Below are 17671 nucleotides of genomic sequence, written 5' to 3'. Positions count from 1 at the left end.
GGAATGAAAACAAAGGGGTCGAGGTGGGGTAGAGCTAATCATCTGAAGTTGTTGAATTCGATATTGAGACCGGAAGGTTGTAGCGTGCCTAACCGAAAGATGGGATGGTGTTCCTCCAGTTTGCGTTGAGCTTCACTGGAACATTGCAGCAGGCCAAGAACAGACATGTGGGCATGGGAGCAGGGTCTTGTGTTAAAATGGCAAGCAACGGGAAGGTCCGGGTCCTGAATGCACACAGACCGAAGGTGCTCAGCAAAGCGATCACCCAGTCTGCGATTGGTCTCTCCGATATAGAGGAGACCACATTGGGAGCAGTAAATGCAATAGAGCAAATTGAAAGAGCAAGTGAAATGCTGCTTAATCTGGAATGTGTGTTTTGGGCCTGGGATGTTAAGCATGGAAGAGTTAAAGGGGCAGGTGTTACACCTTCTGCGATTGCATGTGAAGGTGCCATGGAGTGATGGGAGAGGTGTTTGGTGGTGGCACCATGCTGGAGTTGGTGAAAGGAGTTGGCGGAGGATTTATTTGATCTTGTTGTTCCTAACGCTGTAATGACTGCTGTTTTGGGCTGTACCTGTTGTACACTGTCACCTGTAGCTGCCTTTTTTGCTCTTGCTTCTTTTGTGCTCTTTTTCCTAAACTTAAAAAACCCCAATAAACAGACATTTAAAACAACTAGGAGCAAGAGTCCCCAGCCCATCGAGCCTGCTCTGCCATTCATTATGATTGTGGAGTTTCAACTCCATTTCACCGCCCGCTCCCCGTATTCTTTAATTCCCAGAGAGATCAAAAATCCGTCTATCCCAGTCTTAAATGTAATCAACGATAGAGCATCCACATGTCTCCGGGGTAGAGAATTCTGAAGATTCTCATTCCAAGGAACTGTAACAATTCTGTAACTCGGTGAGAAGCCAGAGGGAAGCACTGACTGTAACCTTATCAACAAGAGGTTAGAGCTTAATCAAGATTTACTTAACCGATTGTTGCTTTTGTGTATGGCGGGCAGTACGTAGCGAGAGGATTCATTGTCTGATTACACGGCATGTCCAGCACAAAATTGGCCGTTTGACCCATTGGTCTGAGCTGGTGTTTATGTTCTTTATGTCAGACCATCGACATATCCTTCTATTCTTTATTTCCCCTTGCATGTTTATCAAGCTCCCCCTTAAATGCTATTCACCTCTACCATTCCTTGCGATTGCCAATCTGATAGGCTGTGAATGCGTCTTCTGTTGCTGAAACCATGGGCTGGATTCTCGGTCCCCCCGCGCCACATTTCCGTTTCACCCCGCCGGCGGGATGCTCCGTTACGCCGGCCGGTCAATGGGGTTTCCCACTGTGGGGCAGCCCCACGCTGTCGGGAAACCCCCGCCCGGGCTGCCAGCAAAACGGAGAATCCCGCCGGCAGAGAATCCAGCCCCACCTTTATGCTAACTGATAGGAAATGTAGTCCTACCTAACGGGAGCGTTTTACAGGCTCCAACAACCTAATCATTCCACACCACCCTTCGACACGAGTATCCTGGTAGACATCCACCCAGACATCAAGGGCTGGACTCTTCCACCCTGCCCGCTGCAAGTTTGCCACGGTTTGACTGTGGAAAAATCCATTGACCTCGGGCGGGATTCTCCGGTCGCCACAGAATTCCGCCCGAAATGACACCCACCTACTTGGCCACTGGGGGTATTGTGCTAAGTCCAATCCTATTCTATGAACTTAATAGCAAACATGTCTTGAAAGCAAATTCCTGCGGGCATCTGTGAACCCCTTTTCCCCACCCTGACACGGTTTTCTCACCATCCATTTTATTGTGATCAGTTTTTATAGAATCTGGTTGTCTGAAGTGCATTTTCTTAGAATTTACAGTGCAGAAGGAGGCTATTCGGCCCATCGAGTCTGCGCCAGCTCTTGGAAAGAGCATCCTAGCCAAGCCCACACTTCCACCCTATCCCCATTACCCAGTAACCCCACCCAACACTAAGGGCAATTTTGGACACTAAGGACAATTTAGCATGGCCAATCCACCTAACCTGCACATCTTTGGACTGTGGGAGGAAACCGGAGCACCCGGAGGAAACCCACGCACACACTGGGAGAACGTGCAGACTCCGCACAGTCAGTGACCCAAGCTGGGAATCAAACCTGGGACCCTGGAGCTGTGAAGCAATTGTGCTAACCACAATGCTACCACGCTGCCCTCAATTGACTCAATACCGTGTGCTATGAACCTGTCTGGACAAAATATGTAAAAATTATATGTTTCTGTATGACATACAAACTCAATATTAACATGCCCTTTTTGTGCTCTCATCCACAGGTAGTCAATACTCTAGAATGTGAAGATCAGTCAAGGAGGCAGAGATTAGCTTACAAACTTGAACAGGTGGTTGCCCTCATGTCCATAGAGAGCTGAGTGGCACTCCCAAGGAACGCTGGGTAAAAGAAGCCAAGCTGTGCCTGACTAAAGATGGTCGCCTCTCAAGTGCTAGTTATGATTGGTTACAAGCAAAGTCACCCTGATCATCTATCTCTCTTCATTATCTCTGCCTCTTCATCTTTTATTCTCTCTCGTTCTCTCTCTCTCTCTCTCTCTCACACCCATAACATTATTGGATATGTCAAAAGGTTAAAACTACGCAAATCACCTCATGGTTTTTTAGAAAAATGAAACAGAAATCACTCACGTAGAAAAAAAAAAATTGGTGAAGGACTAAGGCTCACAGTGGTCATCTCAGCCATCATCTCCAGAGGAACTCGACAGTCTTCATTCTCGCTGCCGAAGTGACGGGAACCAGGAAAGACAGAACATTCTCACATTCTGTAGGAGATTGTCAGCGATTTCCTTTGGGGACAGATTGATATCTGATATGGCTTCAGCCAAGCATTTGCCTTGGGATGTTTTTGGTTTGGGGGGGCGTGGGTGAAATCAGCGACCTTGCCACAGAAATACCTTTGATGAACAAGAGATCGATGAGACAGTGGTATAGTTTCTAATTAGGTTGACTTCACGGTCAAGAGTCGGAAGACCTATGAGAAACAAAAATGTGTGCATGAGTATCGCAGTGTATCTGGTGAAGGGCTGTGTGAGGGGGGGAAAGAGAGCGCGCCCCCCCCCCCCCCCCACAAAATGGTGGAGGGTTGATCTCAATTGGTGGGGTGGGGGGTAAGATTTATTCCAGAGCTATGAATGTGGGACATGGTGCAGGGAGAGGAACAATCAGACACACACACACACACACACACAAACACAAGCAAAGAAAGGTACTCTAAATCCTAAACCTTGTACGAGGAAGTGAGGAAAAACGTGTCGGTGATCATGTGAACCGATTTCAGCCAAATGGACAGACTCCATTTTTTTTCCACCAGGGATTGGGGACATTTTGGAACTCTGGGATACTGGAGAACGAAAAAGGACGTTTGGTTTGGAAACAATGGATTATCCAGCAAAGACCAAAGGATTTCAGTGCTGTTCGAAAATAAGTGCCACTGTGGACAAAAAAAATAATTTTATTTACTGACGTCTACCTAATGTGTGAGGTTCCACGAGAAAAATACAAAAAAACACTTGTACGACAAGCTGGCTTCAACAAGCATTCCTCTTTATTTGCACAGGAAGGACAGATTGACAAACTGCAAATTTTATTTATAGGAGAACGAGACGAAAAAAAAAATTGAATTGTGAAAGCAACCGACATGATTTGCACGTGTTAGATGTAGGAGGAGCCAGAAACCTGGGGTTGGGGTGGGGGAAGGGGTCGGAGGAGGGGGGGGGGGGGGGATGGGAAATGCAAGCCTTGCACCATCACACGGTCGGTATTGAAACACTTTAAAAACTGCAGCCTGTTTCTCCCCCCACCCCCACCCGGAGAATGTGTATCGGATGGACATGGATATCATATTATTGTGAAATCTGAAGCTGCCCTCTTACTCATTCAACTCCAAAAAAGACTTAAAGGGAATAAAGGAAGAAACAGCTTTTTTTTTTTTGCCTTGAACTGTGCCAGACTTGTGATGTGAATGTGATTGGTCAGTCCTGGCGATGGCCTGGGCGACCCGGCTACTAGTTTTCTTTTGGGTATGTTTTGTCCTTTATTTAAAACAAGAAGCGCATGTTATATGATTTTGCGGCAACAGAAGATGAACAAACGCCATGATTGTGGATGTGTCCGTTTTGAAATTTTTTTTTTTTGTTGAAATTTTCCTTTTTGGCTCTAAAATCGCGCGCCCAGCCCAAATGGATTGTTATGCGAATATCTCTCCATTTAAATTGACGACAAAGGAATAAAACAATTTGTAACGACCTATCCTTAGAAACCAGTGTTAGAAAGTGTCAAGACAAAGCAAACATAGGTTTTTATCCTAATTAATGACTGTAATTAAATATACTACTTAAACAAAGAAATCAAATGACTTGATAAAAGGCAAGCTTCAGAACTTTGTTAAATCAATTGTATACCTGTGTATGTAAATATGATGCACTCCTATTTTGCAGTTCAGAAAAATTTACTATTTGTAATATAGAATAAAGTTTATTAAAAAAAAAAAATCATGTACAGCTGTCTAATGTTTTTGTTGCGGGCCCATGATATTATTCACCTTGAATCTGCGATACACTGTGTACCGAGGGTCATACAATGCACCGCCCATTGTCAAGGGGTACTGATTGACATGGTTCCTGAATCAGATTCTGCTCAAGTCAACAGTGTGTGTTGGAGGTTGTGTGATATTCACAGAAAGTGGACGCAATACTGTTGCTTCCCTCGTCTGTTTCTACTGTCTTCCCAGTGCTTTCCCTGTCCTCCAGTCCTCCTCTTCCTCTTCTGTTTTCCTCCACTTAATTTCTTATTTTGCTCCTCACTCAGTCGTTTCCTCATTTCCTTTCGACGGAGTGCTGACGTGAGATGGTGTGCTGGGAAAAGCAGCCGTCCATGGTTAAAGACCATGGTAAATGTAACCTAAAAGGCTGACTTTGCAGCACCACTACAAAACACTTGTCCTTTTCGTTCCATTATATCCCTAACTTTTCAACTTACCACACCCTGTTCACTTTAATAATTTTTATTGTCACAAGTAGGCTCACATTAACACTGCAATGGAGTTACTGTGAAAATTCCCAAGTCGTCACTCTCCGGCTCCTGTTTGGGAAATCAGAGGGAGAATTCAGAATGTCCAATTCACCTAACAAGCATGTCTTTCGGGACTTGTGGGAGGAAACCGGAGCACCAGGAGGAAACCCACACAAATACAGGGAGAACGTGCAGACTCCATCCGACCTTGTCCTCAATCTTTTTTTTTTAAATTTAGAGTACCCAATTACTTTTTTCCAATTAAGGGGCAATTTAGCGTGGCCAAACCACCTATCCTGCACATCTTTGGACTGTATGGGTGAGACCCACGCAGCCACGAGCAGAATGTGCAAACACCACGCGGACAGTGACCCAGGGCCGGGATTCGAACCCGGGTCCTCAGCACCGTAGGCAGCAGTTCTAACCACTGTGCCACCCTTTGTCCTCACCCTTAACGGTATCCCTACCTCTTCCCCTTTGAACTGCCCGTAACACATTTATCTTCATCTTCCCCCTTGTTCTACTGTCACCAACCTCGCTCTTATTCTTCCGTTCATTTCCATCTACTGCCCCAAAACATCGCTGGTGAGGGATCGAAAAGGGATGGATTTGATGTGCCCCTGATGGAGAGTTTGAAGGATGTGGTAGTAGTAGGTGGGGCATGTAAAATCAGCAGGTGGCCTTTCTACCACCCCTCAACCTGTTTGAAATGTATTGGAGGGGTGACAGGGGAGGCCAATTAATGGCCACTTCCCCTCATTTTGCTACCATATTTTACCCAGGGAGAGGCCCGTGCCTTGCTAGAAGCCTGGAAGCTTGAGCAAATGGCCCCATCAGAGGTCATTCCCCTTCAAATTCAATTCAATTCAAATGCTCGTGTCCATTTGAATGTTGATTGCGAGTATATTGCTCATTGACCAATAATCATAAAGAATGAAAACAAAAGTTGACAGCACCACCAAACAAGTCAAAGTCACAAGATTCCCAATCACTTCGCGAATGTGCTGGTATCACTATAGCCCCAGCCTCTTGAGCCCAGCCCACTCCCTCTCCGAGACCCCTGACTTAACCTGGGCTCCTCGGCGTGGTGGGACTGCCAGTAGTCCCAGCACCGGCCACCGCTCCGATTTGGCGCTGCTGCGACCACAAAGCTGTCAGCCATCCAATTGGCCGGCAGCTCTCTAGGGCGGGACTTACTCCCAAGAAAGGGGCGCAAATCTTGCTTCAATACAATTAACACCATTCCCGGTGTTACATTTTTGCAGGGTAGCCATCAGGATCGTGGGTGGGCTCACCATTGACGTTTCAGCTGGGAGTGAGGGAGGAGGTAAATTTGCAATAAGAAGGGAAAAGCCCATCTCCATTTCTCTCTTTTTTCCTTAATTTCTCTCTGTCCCATAGAAACGTACCGAATTTTGGCCCTTCAGGCCTGCTCCGCCATTCATTATGATTATAGCTGATCATTCAACTCAATAGCCTGATCCCGTCTTCCCCCCATATCCTTTGATCCCCAGTGCCCCAAGTGCCATATCTGACTGCTTCTTGAAAACATGCAATATTTTGGCCTCAACAGGCGGCACGGTGGTGCATTGGTTAGCACTGCTGCCCCACGAGCTGAAGACCCTTGTTCGATCACCGTCCGTGTGGAGTTTGCACATTCTCCCCGTGTCTGCGTGGGTCTCACCCCCACAACCCAATGATGTGCAGGGTAGGTGGATTGGCCACGTTAAATTGGCCCTTAATTGGAAAATAAAAGGTACTCTAAATTTATTTAAAAATAAAATAAAAAATATTTTTGGCCTCAACTACCTTCTGTAGCAACGAATTCCACAGGCTCACCACTCTCTGAGTGAAGTTTCTCCTAATCTCTGTCCTAAATGGTCTACCCCATATTCTCAGACTGTATTCTCAGACTCTGCTATCTCACCTTCAAGGTATAATTTCTTTGCAATAGAGGTGACATTAATTGGCATTAATTTCCTCTGAAACTGGCAGCCACTTTTGGAGTCCCAACATGTTCAGTTAAACCTAGAAATAGTTGTCAGGGACTCTGTACTCCCTCCGAGGATGGTGCGCAATTGAAGTCCACCCAGACTGCAATCAATTGAAAATCATTGAACTGATACAAACTTGCAATGTTATGAAATTAGTCTTGCTACAAATAAACACTTTCAAAAGTTGCACCTTGTTGTGAATGAGGCACAAGTGATTTTATTAACAGTGCATTAAATTTATAATTACTGCTGAACGCTCATGCTGGCACTGATGGAATAATTCTATATTTGGTGAACGTCAAATTTCTCCCTTCTGATAAATGGAAGTTGTTTTGAATGGTTTTTAAAAAAAGTTTGCTTAATGTCACAATTATTTATTGCTATGTAAATTTAAAATGAAAAGTTAAGGGATTCAATGCATTTTCAATCCTTCCTGGGTTGCTGTCTGTGAGGATACTTCAATGTCATTGACTGCTTACCCTGTTTGATACCATAAGTGAAAACTTTGACAAAGAGTCATCAGACTTGAAACGTTAACTCTTTTCTCTCCCTACTGATGCTGCCAGACCTGCTGAGATTTTCCAGCATTTTCTCTTTCGTTTCAGATTCCAGCATCCGCAGTAATTTGCTTTTAGACTATATCAAGGGGTATGGGGAGAGAGAGAGCAATGATGATCTGATGTTAAGATAAAGGATCAACACAATCATATTGAATGGTGGAACAGGCAAGGCAGCTGGACAGTCTACTCTTATTCTCTATGTTTCTATGACAAAACCTGTCCCAATGGCCTTCGCATTCCCTGAAATAGGAAATGGCAGGGCTGCAAGTTGGTACAGAATTGATGAAATCCCATGGTAGAAATAACCATACAGGGAAACTGGGTAGGGTATCCTGCTGCCTTTATAGATTGACACAACACTGAAAAAGAACATTTGGATCATCAGGCCTGCATCAATTCTTTCAAAAATCTATTCAGTTAGTCCCACTTCCCCTTCTCTCACCCCCACTGCTCTGCCAGATTCCCCCCCCCCCCCCCCCCCCCCCCCCCCACCTCAAGGGTTGACCTAATTCCTGTTTCGGAAAGCCTTACGTTGTCAAAATCCTAGTTATGCACAGCCGGGCAGCACCTGAATATCAGACACAGACGGGCTCACATTTGGGGTTGGTCTGTCCAATGGAATATTAACCTAACCTCCTCCTTGGGTCACTGTTGCATCTTGCTGTGCACTTCCAGCAACCGTGTTTTCCTTTGGCCTGTACCGGTTTCCTCTTGACGTCATTCGATTTCACATTATCACAACCAGCACTGCAGCATTTCAAAGCTACTCAAATGCTTCAGACTGAGGCGTGCATTCCGGTGACACCTCTCATTGTGGCCACGTCGGTAATTCTAGGGTAGGGCGGACTTTCATCGCTTTCAAATTGGCCTCCCTTGCCTGTGCAGTTGGCAGGCGAGCTCTTACTAATTCTAAAGTGGCACTTGATTGAATATTTCCTGTCTCCCTATCCATTTTCAGCCCATTCTCACTGAACATGCTATTTTATGCTGTGATAAAGGCTCCGAGAGGTTCTGATGACCCACCCACGCCTTGTCCAAGCATCAATTCATTGATGTCTTGGCCTGCAAGGCATCGCAGTCCAGGCTGATTATTCCTCACCCGTGTGGCCCTTTTTATCACAAACTCACCAGGGAGAGGAACAAAAATCAGCCACAACACAGCAATTTGGGGTGAGAGTGACAGTTAGGACGCAGGCTCCATTCACGGAGCTGGTTATGTAAATATAGACCGGAACCAATTTTTACCTCAGTATTTTCGTTTTTCAGGCGCGGGAAGGGACAAGCTTATTGCAGCAATGAACCTGTACCTGTTCTATCAAACCTTTCCTTTGGCGTTTCTATGCAGAATGTAAGAAATAAATACCAGAGAAGCAACCACTCAGTAAATACAAGGGGGAAAAATACAAGGGGGATACTGGAAAGGAGTGGGACTGCAATGGGAGAGTTTTATGTTAACGAAGATGCGACTGTCCTCGGGTCAGGGACCAGTGACAAAACCACTCACTAAAGGGTCATTTTCAAGACATCCATTGAAGTCAACATTCATTGTCGAGCATTTCACATATTGCACAATATCAAAATTATCCCTAGTGGGTGGCGTCTCCTCCAAATGTTCCCCTTTCAAGGCTTTTATCATCATTGCAAGCCTACAAATGACGATTTAAAAGTTTTCATCCTTGTTTTCAAATCCCTCGATGGTCTCGCCTCTCCCCTACCTCTGTAATCTTCTCCAGCCATACACCCTTCAAGGTAGCTGTGCTCCTCGAATCCTGGCCGCTACCCACTGGAGTTTGGAAGAATGTGAGGTGATCTTATTACGAAATGTAAGATCCTGAGGGGATTTGACAGAGTGGATACCGTGAGGATGTTTCCGCTTGTGGGAGAGACTAGAACTGGGGAACACAATCCAAGACCAAGAAGTCTACTGTTTTAAGATGCCCTCAAAGGGCTGTGCATCTGTGGAACTCTCTTCTCCTGAGAGCAGTGGTGGATGCGCCACTGAATTTACTCAAGACAGAGTTAGAGAGACAAAGCAGTTGAGGGTTATGAGGAGCTGAGACATGAGCAGATCAGCCGTGGTCTTATTGAATGCAGAACAGGCTCAGAGGGCTGAATGGCCTATCCCTGCTCCTATGTCCTATGTTCCTATGGCCCCTTGAGCACCTTCAATTTTAATTTGCCCACCATTGACAGCCAAAGCTTCAGCTGCCATGACCCCCAAGCTCTGACTTCCCTCCTTAACCCTCTCTGCATCTCTTTCTTTTTCTTCCTTTTAAAAAAGTTAATTTACGGAATGTGGGCGTCGCTGGTTGGGCCAGCATTTATTGCCCATCCTTAGTTGCCCTTCAAAAGGTGGTGGTGAGCTGCCTTCTTGACCTGCTGCAGTCATTGAGTGCTGTTAGGGAGGGAGTTCCAGGATGCTGCCCCAGCGACAGTGAAGGAATGACGATATATTTCCAAGTCAGGGTGGTGAATGACTTTGAGGGGAACCTCCAGGTTGTGGGGTTCCCAGATGTCTGCTACTCTTGTCTAGATGGTAGTGGTGATGGGTTTGGAAGCTGCTGTCTAAGGAACTTTAGCGAGTTCCTGCAGTGCATCTTGTAGGTGGTACACTTTGCTGTCACTGTGCGTCAGTGGTGGAGGGTTTGAATGTTTGTGGAAGGGGTAACAAACAAGCGGGGCTGCTTTGTCCTGGATGGTATCAAGCTTCTTGAGTGTTGGAACTGCACTCATCCAGGCAAGTGGAGAGTATTCCATTACACTCCTGACTTGGTATTTGTAGATGGTGGACAGGCTTTGTGGGGTCAGGAGATGAGTTATTCACCGTAGGATTCCTAGTCTATGACCTGATCTGTTAACCACAATATTCTCAGGGCGAGTCCAGTTCAGCTTCTGATCAATGGTAACCCCCAGGATGTTGATTGTGGGGAATTCAGCGATGGTGATGCCATTGAATGTTAGGGGGCGATGGTTAGATCCTCTCTTGTAAGAGATGGTCATTGCCTGGCACTTGTGTGGTGTGAATATAACTTGCCACTTGCAGCTCAAGCCTGGATATTGTCCAGGTCTTGCTGCATTTAGACATGGACTGCTTCATTATCTGAGGAGTCGCGAATGGTCTTGAACATTGTGCAGTCGTCAGCAAACATCCCCACTTCTGACCTTATGATGGAAGAGAGGTCATTGATGAAGCAGCTGAAGATGGTTGGGCCTAGTATACTACCTTTACAATGCTCCTTACATCCTACCTAATAGTACCTTCTGTGGTGTGATGCTAACATTATGCTTTATAACATCCCTTGAGATGTTTTGTTACATTAAAGGTGCTATATAAATATAAGTTGCTTTTGTGACTGTTGTTGATACCTGTTGATAAATACCGAATGGTGTTTCAATATTTTTACAGAGTGAATGTTTGATACCACTGTGCCAACCAATAAATTGGGGATGGGCTGGACCTTGTGGTCGCTGAACAGGACATCTTGTGGTGCAATGGGTCGTGTTCTTGCCTCTAGGCTGGAATATCTGGGTTCAAGTCCCACTTCAGGACTTGATGACAACAGTGTGTGCGCATAATGTGGCCAGATAGGATAACTGTCAGTCTGTAAATCCTTCCAATACACCCAATGGCAGGTGATAAAGAGTGGTCAGCTGTGCTGCAGAAGGCAACAGCAAACCACTGTACTTTGCCAAGCATCATCATGGGCCAATCCAATCGGTGGTCGCCAGATCCCTCTCCTTGGGCCATGGTACCTTGAGGAGGAAGTCACTGAAATTGTGACAAAGTCCATCGAGCACATTAGGCTGGAGTGGCGGATGGTAACATAATCCAATTTAGGTACATAACATCAATCCCAGTCACTTATCGAAGAGCTACCTCCAAGTGTGATTGATAGGGGGCGTTGCCTATTATTTCCATTTCAGTTTCGACTTGTGGTGTCATTATAAGCAACCATTATCTTATGGCAAACAGCGACCTGTTTATTATAAGTGGGATAACTCCATCACTAAAATAACGTAAAGTCAGTAAGTAAAGTCGGCACCATCCCAGATGACCTTTGAGGGGGGGGAGAGCTGACTGCTGTTGATTTAACCTGAGGGTCACCACACCTCAGGCGGGGGGGGCAAGGTTGAAAAGGTGGGGACTTCCTGAATGACCTCAGCCGGTGCTAGGATTGAACCCGCGTTGTTGGCTTCACTATCATCACGAACCAGCTGTCCGGCCAACTGAGCTAAACAAAGAGAGGAACATCATACGGGTATGTTAAGTCTATGCCTGGCAATCTCTTCCACAATCGTTTCCAGCCTGAAATTATGTTTTGGGTATTTTTTTTGTCCCGGTTCAAAACGTAGAACATAGAATTTACAGTGCAGAAGGAGGCCATTCGGCCCTTCAATTCTGCACCGGCCCTTGGAAAGATCACCCTACACAAGCCCACACCGCCACCCTATCCCCGGAACCCAGTAACCCCACCCAACCATTTTGGACACTAAGGGGCAATTTAGCGTGGCCAATCCACCTAACCTGCACATCTTTGGACTGTGGGAGGAAACCAGAGCACCCGGAGGAAACCCACGCAGACACGGGGAGAACGTGCAGACTCCGCACAGACAGTGACCCAAGAGGGAATCGAACCTGGGACCCTGGATCTGTGAAGCAACTGTGCTAACCACCGTGCTATTGTGCCACCCTTAAACATCTGCAGAGATAGAAGATTCCTCAGATTGTCATGAGTCACAGATGCCCAGATTTGTGTAATATTGCTTTAAGGACATTGTTTCACTCTGCCCTGCTGCTTTGCCAGTGAATCTACATGTTTTACTTAAAATACCTACTCTGCCTGAAAGACTTCAGATGTAGAACAGAATTGTACAGACAAAAGGGACATAACAATTGTTCTCAGAGAGACTGAACCTGTTTTGAGCCTCACTTTCTCTCTGGTAGATCGCTAGAACTGCCTGGCACAGAAAGGTTTCTAAAATTAGTTGAAAAAAATATGACGGCACATTGCGAGGGGGATAAAAGAAAAGCCTCACTCCGGGCCTTTTGAAAGACAGCACGCTCAGTTAAAACCCTCGCTCCGTATATATCTCCTTAAACTTTGGCCTCCTATTCCATAACTTCAGTCTGTTTCTTTTACACAAAGCTCATTAAACTTAGCACAGCTTTTCTCTCATTAAACTGAGTTCCCTTTGAAAAAAAAAAATCAGCCAAGCTGGGAATCTCTCTGTACATCAAGGTACAGAAAAATTAATCTATCTATCTCATTAATTTAAAAACCAATTTAAGCTTGCTTCCCGACTTGCAATTTTGTTCTCGAGAGTCTTCGAGTCCTTTTCAAAGTTTAGGTGATACAAGTGGGATTTTCTTTTTTGTTTTGAGCATCCTTGGATTCGTCAACGCTCCTTTACTTCCCGTGAAGCGGCCATCAATGAAGCATCTTCAGCTCCACTGGCCAGCTGCCTGTTCAGGTTAATTAAAGGCCTTTCAAAATGGGTAGCTGCTTACACGGTGGAAAATGCAAACCTAGCCCAGCACTCTTGAACCGTGAACTGTTTGATCTTGGATGGGGCGTCAGGAAGACTATCGCAAGGTACATGCCATTGAACTAGACATGGGTGAAAACCCAGCCAGGGGTCTTGCTCTTAGTTGCTTCCCAGGGCCCGTTGTGTGGGGAACGCTCTGGCATAGTGGTAATGTCACTGGAATAGTAAACCAAAGGCCCCGGCCAATGCCATGAAGACCCATGGGTTCAAATCCCTCCATGGCAGCTGGTGCAATTTAAATTTAACGAATTAATAAAATCTAGAATTGAAGGCTAGTTTCACTAATGGTGGCCATGGGGAGGAGGTCAGGGCATTAAAGCCCCAATGCTGATGTTGAGAGGCGGCTACTGAAGCCCCGATGCTGGCAATGTTGGGCGGCGTTTCCTGTCACTTTGAGATCGGGGCGCCCATTAAACATGGCAGCCCGATCCCTGCGAAGCCGGGCTTGCCGGCATGTTTACGCCCCGGCCCTCTCAATGCCGGTGCAAAACTCGCCCATCTCCAAATACAATTTCGATGTGTGGCTGGATTGCGATCTGGATCGTGTCGACCCAGCCGGTGGGAATCACACCGCGTTTCCCACCGGAGACCACACTTTGGGAGAATTCCAACCCATGAAACTATCATCGATTGTCATAAAAACCATCAGAACCATCCGGTTTACTCAGATGGAAATTTGCCGTCTTTACCTCTGCCTGTCAGATATGTGGCTGCAGATTCGCCACAAAGTTCTCCACTGCTCTCTGAAATGGCGGAATCAAAGCACTCTTTTCAAGGGTAACTAAGGGTGGCCTTGCCAGCGAGGCCTACATCCTTCAACATATTTTTCAAAAAGATGGCGAGTAAGGACCCAGTGGTGGGTTCAGCTCCCCTCAGGTCGAACAGTCTCCTAAATCTAGCTAGACTCGGACGTACAGAGTGATCCCTTTGGTCTGGCTTCTAAACGACAGTCAATCACATTGGAATTGTAAGGAGGAAAAGCAGAGAACTATTGGGGGGGAATCTGAATCTCGCTTTGTGATTCCCTGTCCCTTAAACAGCTCCTGGGACTTGAGGCCACATTTCTTCAGGTGGACTTTCGCAAGGCCCAATGCCAAATCCTGGTGGCATGAATCAATATTAAGATTCCTGGCACAGTCTACATCTTTCATGAAGTTCAATTGACCAATCCATCACTGGCACATCGTCTGGGCTGCCTCCATTGTATTTGACTGAATCTGTGTGTCTCAATCAATCTCATTGTGATGCTATTGTTTGCTCAGAGCCTAACACTAATCAACTCTGAATGATTGCCGCTTCCCTGGATTTATGAGTTGGTAAGTCGTATAATTACAGCGAATTATTTTTTCAGCGTCGCACACAATGCAGGCCAGTAGTGTTTTTCAGCTATGTGGTGGCGGGCTACGCAATGTAATTGGGATAGTCTGTGTTTAGTGGGGGAGTGACTGCGTTTGCAAGGAACCTGCAACAAAGTTTACATTGTTTTTGTCAGCCTACCACATTGAAGCGTCTTTTACTCTTTCATTGGGATGTCGGTGTCATTGGCTTGGCCCATCCCTATTTGCCCTTGAGAAGATGGTGGTGACTTGCCTCCTTGAACCCCTGCCGTCTTTTCTGATATAGGTTCACCCACAGGATTGTTAGGAAGGAATTTCCAGGATTATGACCCAGCAACGGTGAAGAAATGGTGATTATATTCCCAAGTCAGGATGGTATGTGGCTTGCGGGGAACTCTCACACGGTGGTGTGCCATGCGCCTGCTGCCCTTGTCCTTCAAGGTGGTAGAGGCCATTGGGTGTGGAAGGTACTGTTGAAGGAATCTTCATGTGTTGCTGCAATGCAGCTTCTATCTTATGCTGATATAAACTGATGAGCTGGTAATTGGCCAGATTGAATTTGTCCTGCATTGTGGGTAATTCTGGAGACGTATTGCCAGAATATTGTCAGGGCCCATAGCCTTTGCAGTGTCCAGTGCCTTCAGCCATTTCCTGATGGCACGTGATGTGAATTGAACTGGCTGAAGTCTGGCAGTTGTGATGCTGGGGATCGTCGGAGGAGACCGAGATGGATCATCCACTCGATACCTCTGGCTGTAGATTATTTGCAAGTTCTTTAGCCTTGTCTTTTGCGTTGATGAGCTGGGCTCTCCCCATCATTGAGGATGGGGAAATTTGTGGAGCTTCCTCCTCCAGTGAGTTCATTGCCCACCACCATTCACGACGGGATGTGTCAGGAACCTGGAGCTTTGATCTAATCCATTGGTTGTGGGATCGCTGAGCTCTGTCTATCATTTGCTGCTTCCACTGTTTGGTACGCAAGTAGTCCTATGTTGTAGCTTCACCAGGGATCATCTCATTTTTCGGTATGCCAGGTGCTGCTCCTGACAAGCCCTCTTGCATTTCTCATTGAACCAGGGTTGATCCCCTGGCTTGATGGTGATGATAGAATGGGAGATATTCCACGTCATGAGGTTACAGAATTCAATGTTTGAACATATGGCTTTAGCATGCAATATTTGGGCTAAATGATGAGTATCATGATATAAACATGCCTACAGGGGCTGAAACTGACAGCCATCATGTTGGCACTGAGACACTGATTTAGTGGAATTCCCCCGGGGCTAAATGCAACAACTCACTTCCATTGAAGAGATGCAGAGTACTGGCTGGGAGAGAGGCCAATATGCAAGGATGTCCCTGCAGTGAAATGCACGAGCAAGTGTACATGTAAATATGTTCAGCCTCCAACCAGTAGATGTCAGGCAAGTAATAGCACGTGATACTGTAATCTAGGGGGAGTCCAAAGGAGAATTTGTCGCGATTAGTTATGTTTGTGTTAGTTCCAGTTTGTTGGCATTAATTTCCAACACACAGTTTGTTGTACAATAATAAATCCGACTCTCTGTCTCTGTCTTTGTCTCTCTCTCTGTCTCTCTCTCGCTGTCTGATACCCTCTTCTCTTTCCTCCTGCAGTCCAAGGGTGAACAAGATGACAATAACCAAGAACTTGCTGTCTCCTGGTGACTCCTATCAAATTTCCAAAATGTACTCTTCTTAATTAAAGTCCTCAGCGAGTTTCCGGAATAAATGTTGCTAGTGTTGCTGGCGGCTCAACATCTGCCGAGCCGATATGTTTCAAAAGTCCTCTTAAAGCTTTCAGTATCAAGTGAATAGACAAAGGTGATAAAGCTTTAACTAGCGCTCAAAATCCTCTCCAATGACTAATTGGCGTTCCAGCAGCTGGTCGCTATTAAAAGAGGTTGTTAGTTTAAGTGCCATCCAGCAAAATGCCATGCATCCTCCTTAAGGAGCACAAGCAGGAAGTTTAAGAGACAATTGGATACTTAAAGATCCTTTGGGTGGTTGTTCCTGATGCTGCATTACCAATATGGCATCTCGTGTTAACTGTAGGCTGAACCAATGTTTCAACTTGTGTCACGCCCATTAAAACCACTGGTGGACATCGTTTTACTGAGGAAAGATCCCACAATAATGTCACTCCCCTACGATGATGGGGACACAATCCTCCCGCCGAGAAGACCTAAGGAGAATTCATTGCAGCGGAACACTTTGGTCCACGTTTTCCATGGTCCATGGTATGGGTGAGGTACCTTGCCAACTACCACCACCCAAAAACACCGGCGTTGCTTCCTGCTATCCTTTAAAACTGCAGGTAACGTGGGATGAGGCTTTGATTGCCGAGTAGACTCGGTGCCAGAGTTTGTAAGTTCAAACCCCACCAGTGGAATTGTGAAAGCGAATTTGCTGTCACCAGGAAAGTTTTTAAGAGTGCAAACACATTGCTGGCACACGTAGGCCAAACCAGGTAAGGATGGCGGGACTGGTTTGCTTTACGGCAATAGTTTCAATCGTTGGACTTTTAATTCCAGATTTCTATTGAATTCAAATTTCACCATTTGTTGTGATGGGACTTGAACCCGGCTCCCCAAAGCATTATGTCAGCCGGTCTGACAGTATCTGTGGAGAGAGCAGGGAGCTAACGTTTCGTGTCCGGATGACTCTTGGTCAGAGCTTTGACAGCTTTAACAAAAAGTCATCCAGACTCGAACCGTTCGCTCCCTTATCTCTCCGCAGACGCTGCCAGGCCTGCTGAGTTTATCCAGCATTTTCTGTTTTCACTTCAGATTTCCAGCATCCACAGTATTTTGTTTTTATTTTAACACTAAAGGTTTGGTGGTCAGGTTGATCTCAGTGTTTCAGAATGGCGGGGGGGGGAATCAATAATTAGTGACTGTCCCCATTCCTATAAGCAGGCAAGTGAGTGTTGACAGGAGTATGTTGGTGCGGGAGGGGGTGGCCAGCATTTAGCTGTGATGTCACCACCATAATCATTACCACATTGTTGGCAACCAGAGGGTTGTTAGCACCAATGCCGAGTGGTGACCTATCTCAGCCTCCTTTGGAGGTCCCCAACATCACAGATGTCAGTCTTCAGTCAATTCAATTCGCTCCACTCCGTGAGATATCAAGAAATGGCTGAAGG

General features: G+C 46.0%; 1 protein-coding gene across 4 annotated transcripts in view; it reads left to right on the top strand.

Annotated features, from left to right (window-relative positions):
* Positions 1-3766, top strand: part of plxna4 (plexin A4) — a 776634-nt gene extending 772868 nt beyond the window's left edge. For all 4 annotated transcript variants that reach the window (XM_072471113.1, XM_072471112.1, XM_072471111.1 and 1 more), the window contains exon 32: positions 2319-3766. In XM_072471113.1, the coding sequence (XP_072327214.1) occupies positions 2319-2414 (96 nt within the window). In that variant the 3' untranslated portion in view covers positions 2415-3766. The remainder of the gene's footprint in view (positions 1-2318) is intronic.
* The last annotated feature ends 13905 nt before the right edge of the window (positions 3767-17671 follow it).

This window comes from Scyliorhinus torazame, chromosome 13 (genome assembly GCF_047496885.1).
Source record: "Scyliorhinus torazame isolate Kashiwa2021f chromosome 13, sScyTor2.1, whole genome shotgun sequence".
NCBI classification, from domain to species: domain Eukaryota; kingdom Metazoa; phylum Chordata; class Chondrichthyes; order Carcharhiniformes; family Scyliorhinidae; genus Scyliorhinus; species Scyliorhinus torazame.
Note: the sequence above shows the minus strand (reverse complement) of the source record. Positions and strands in the feature narration are given on the sequence as shown.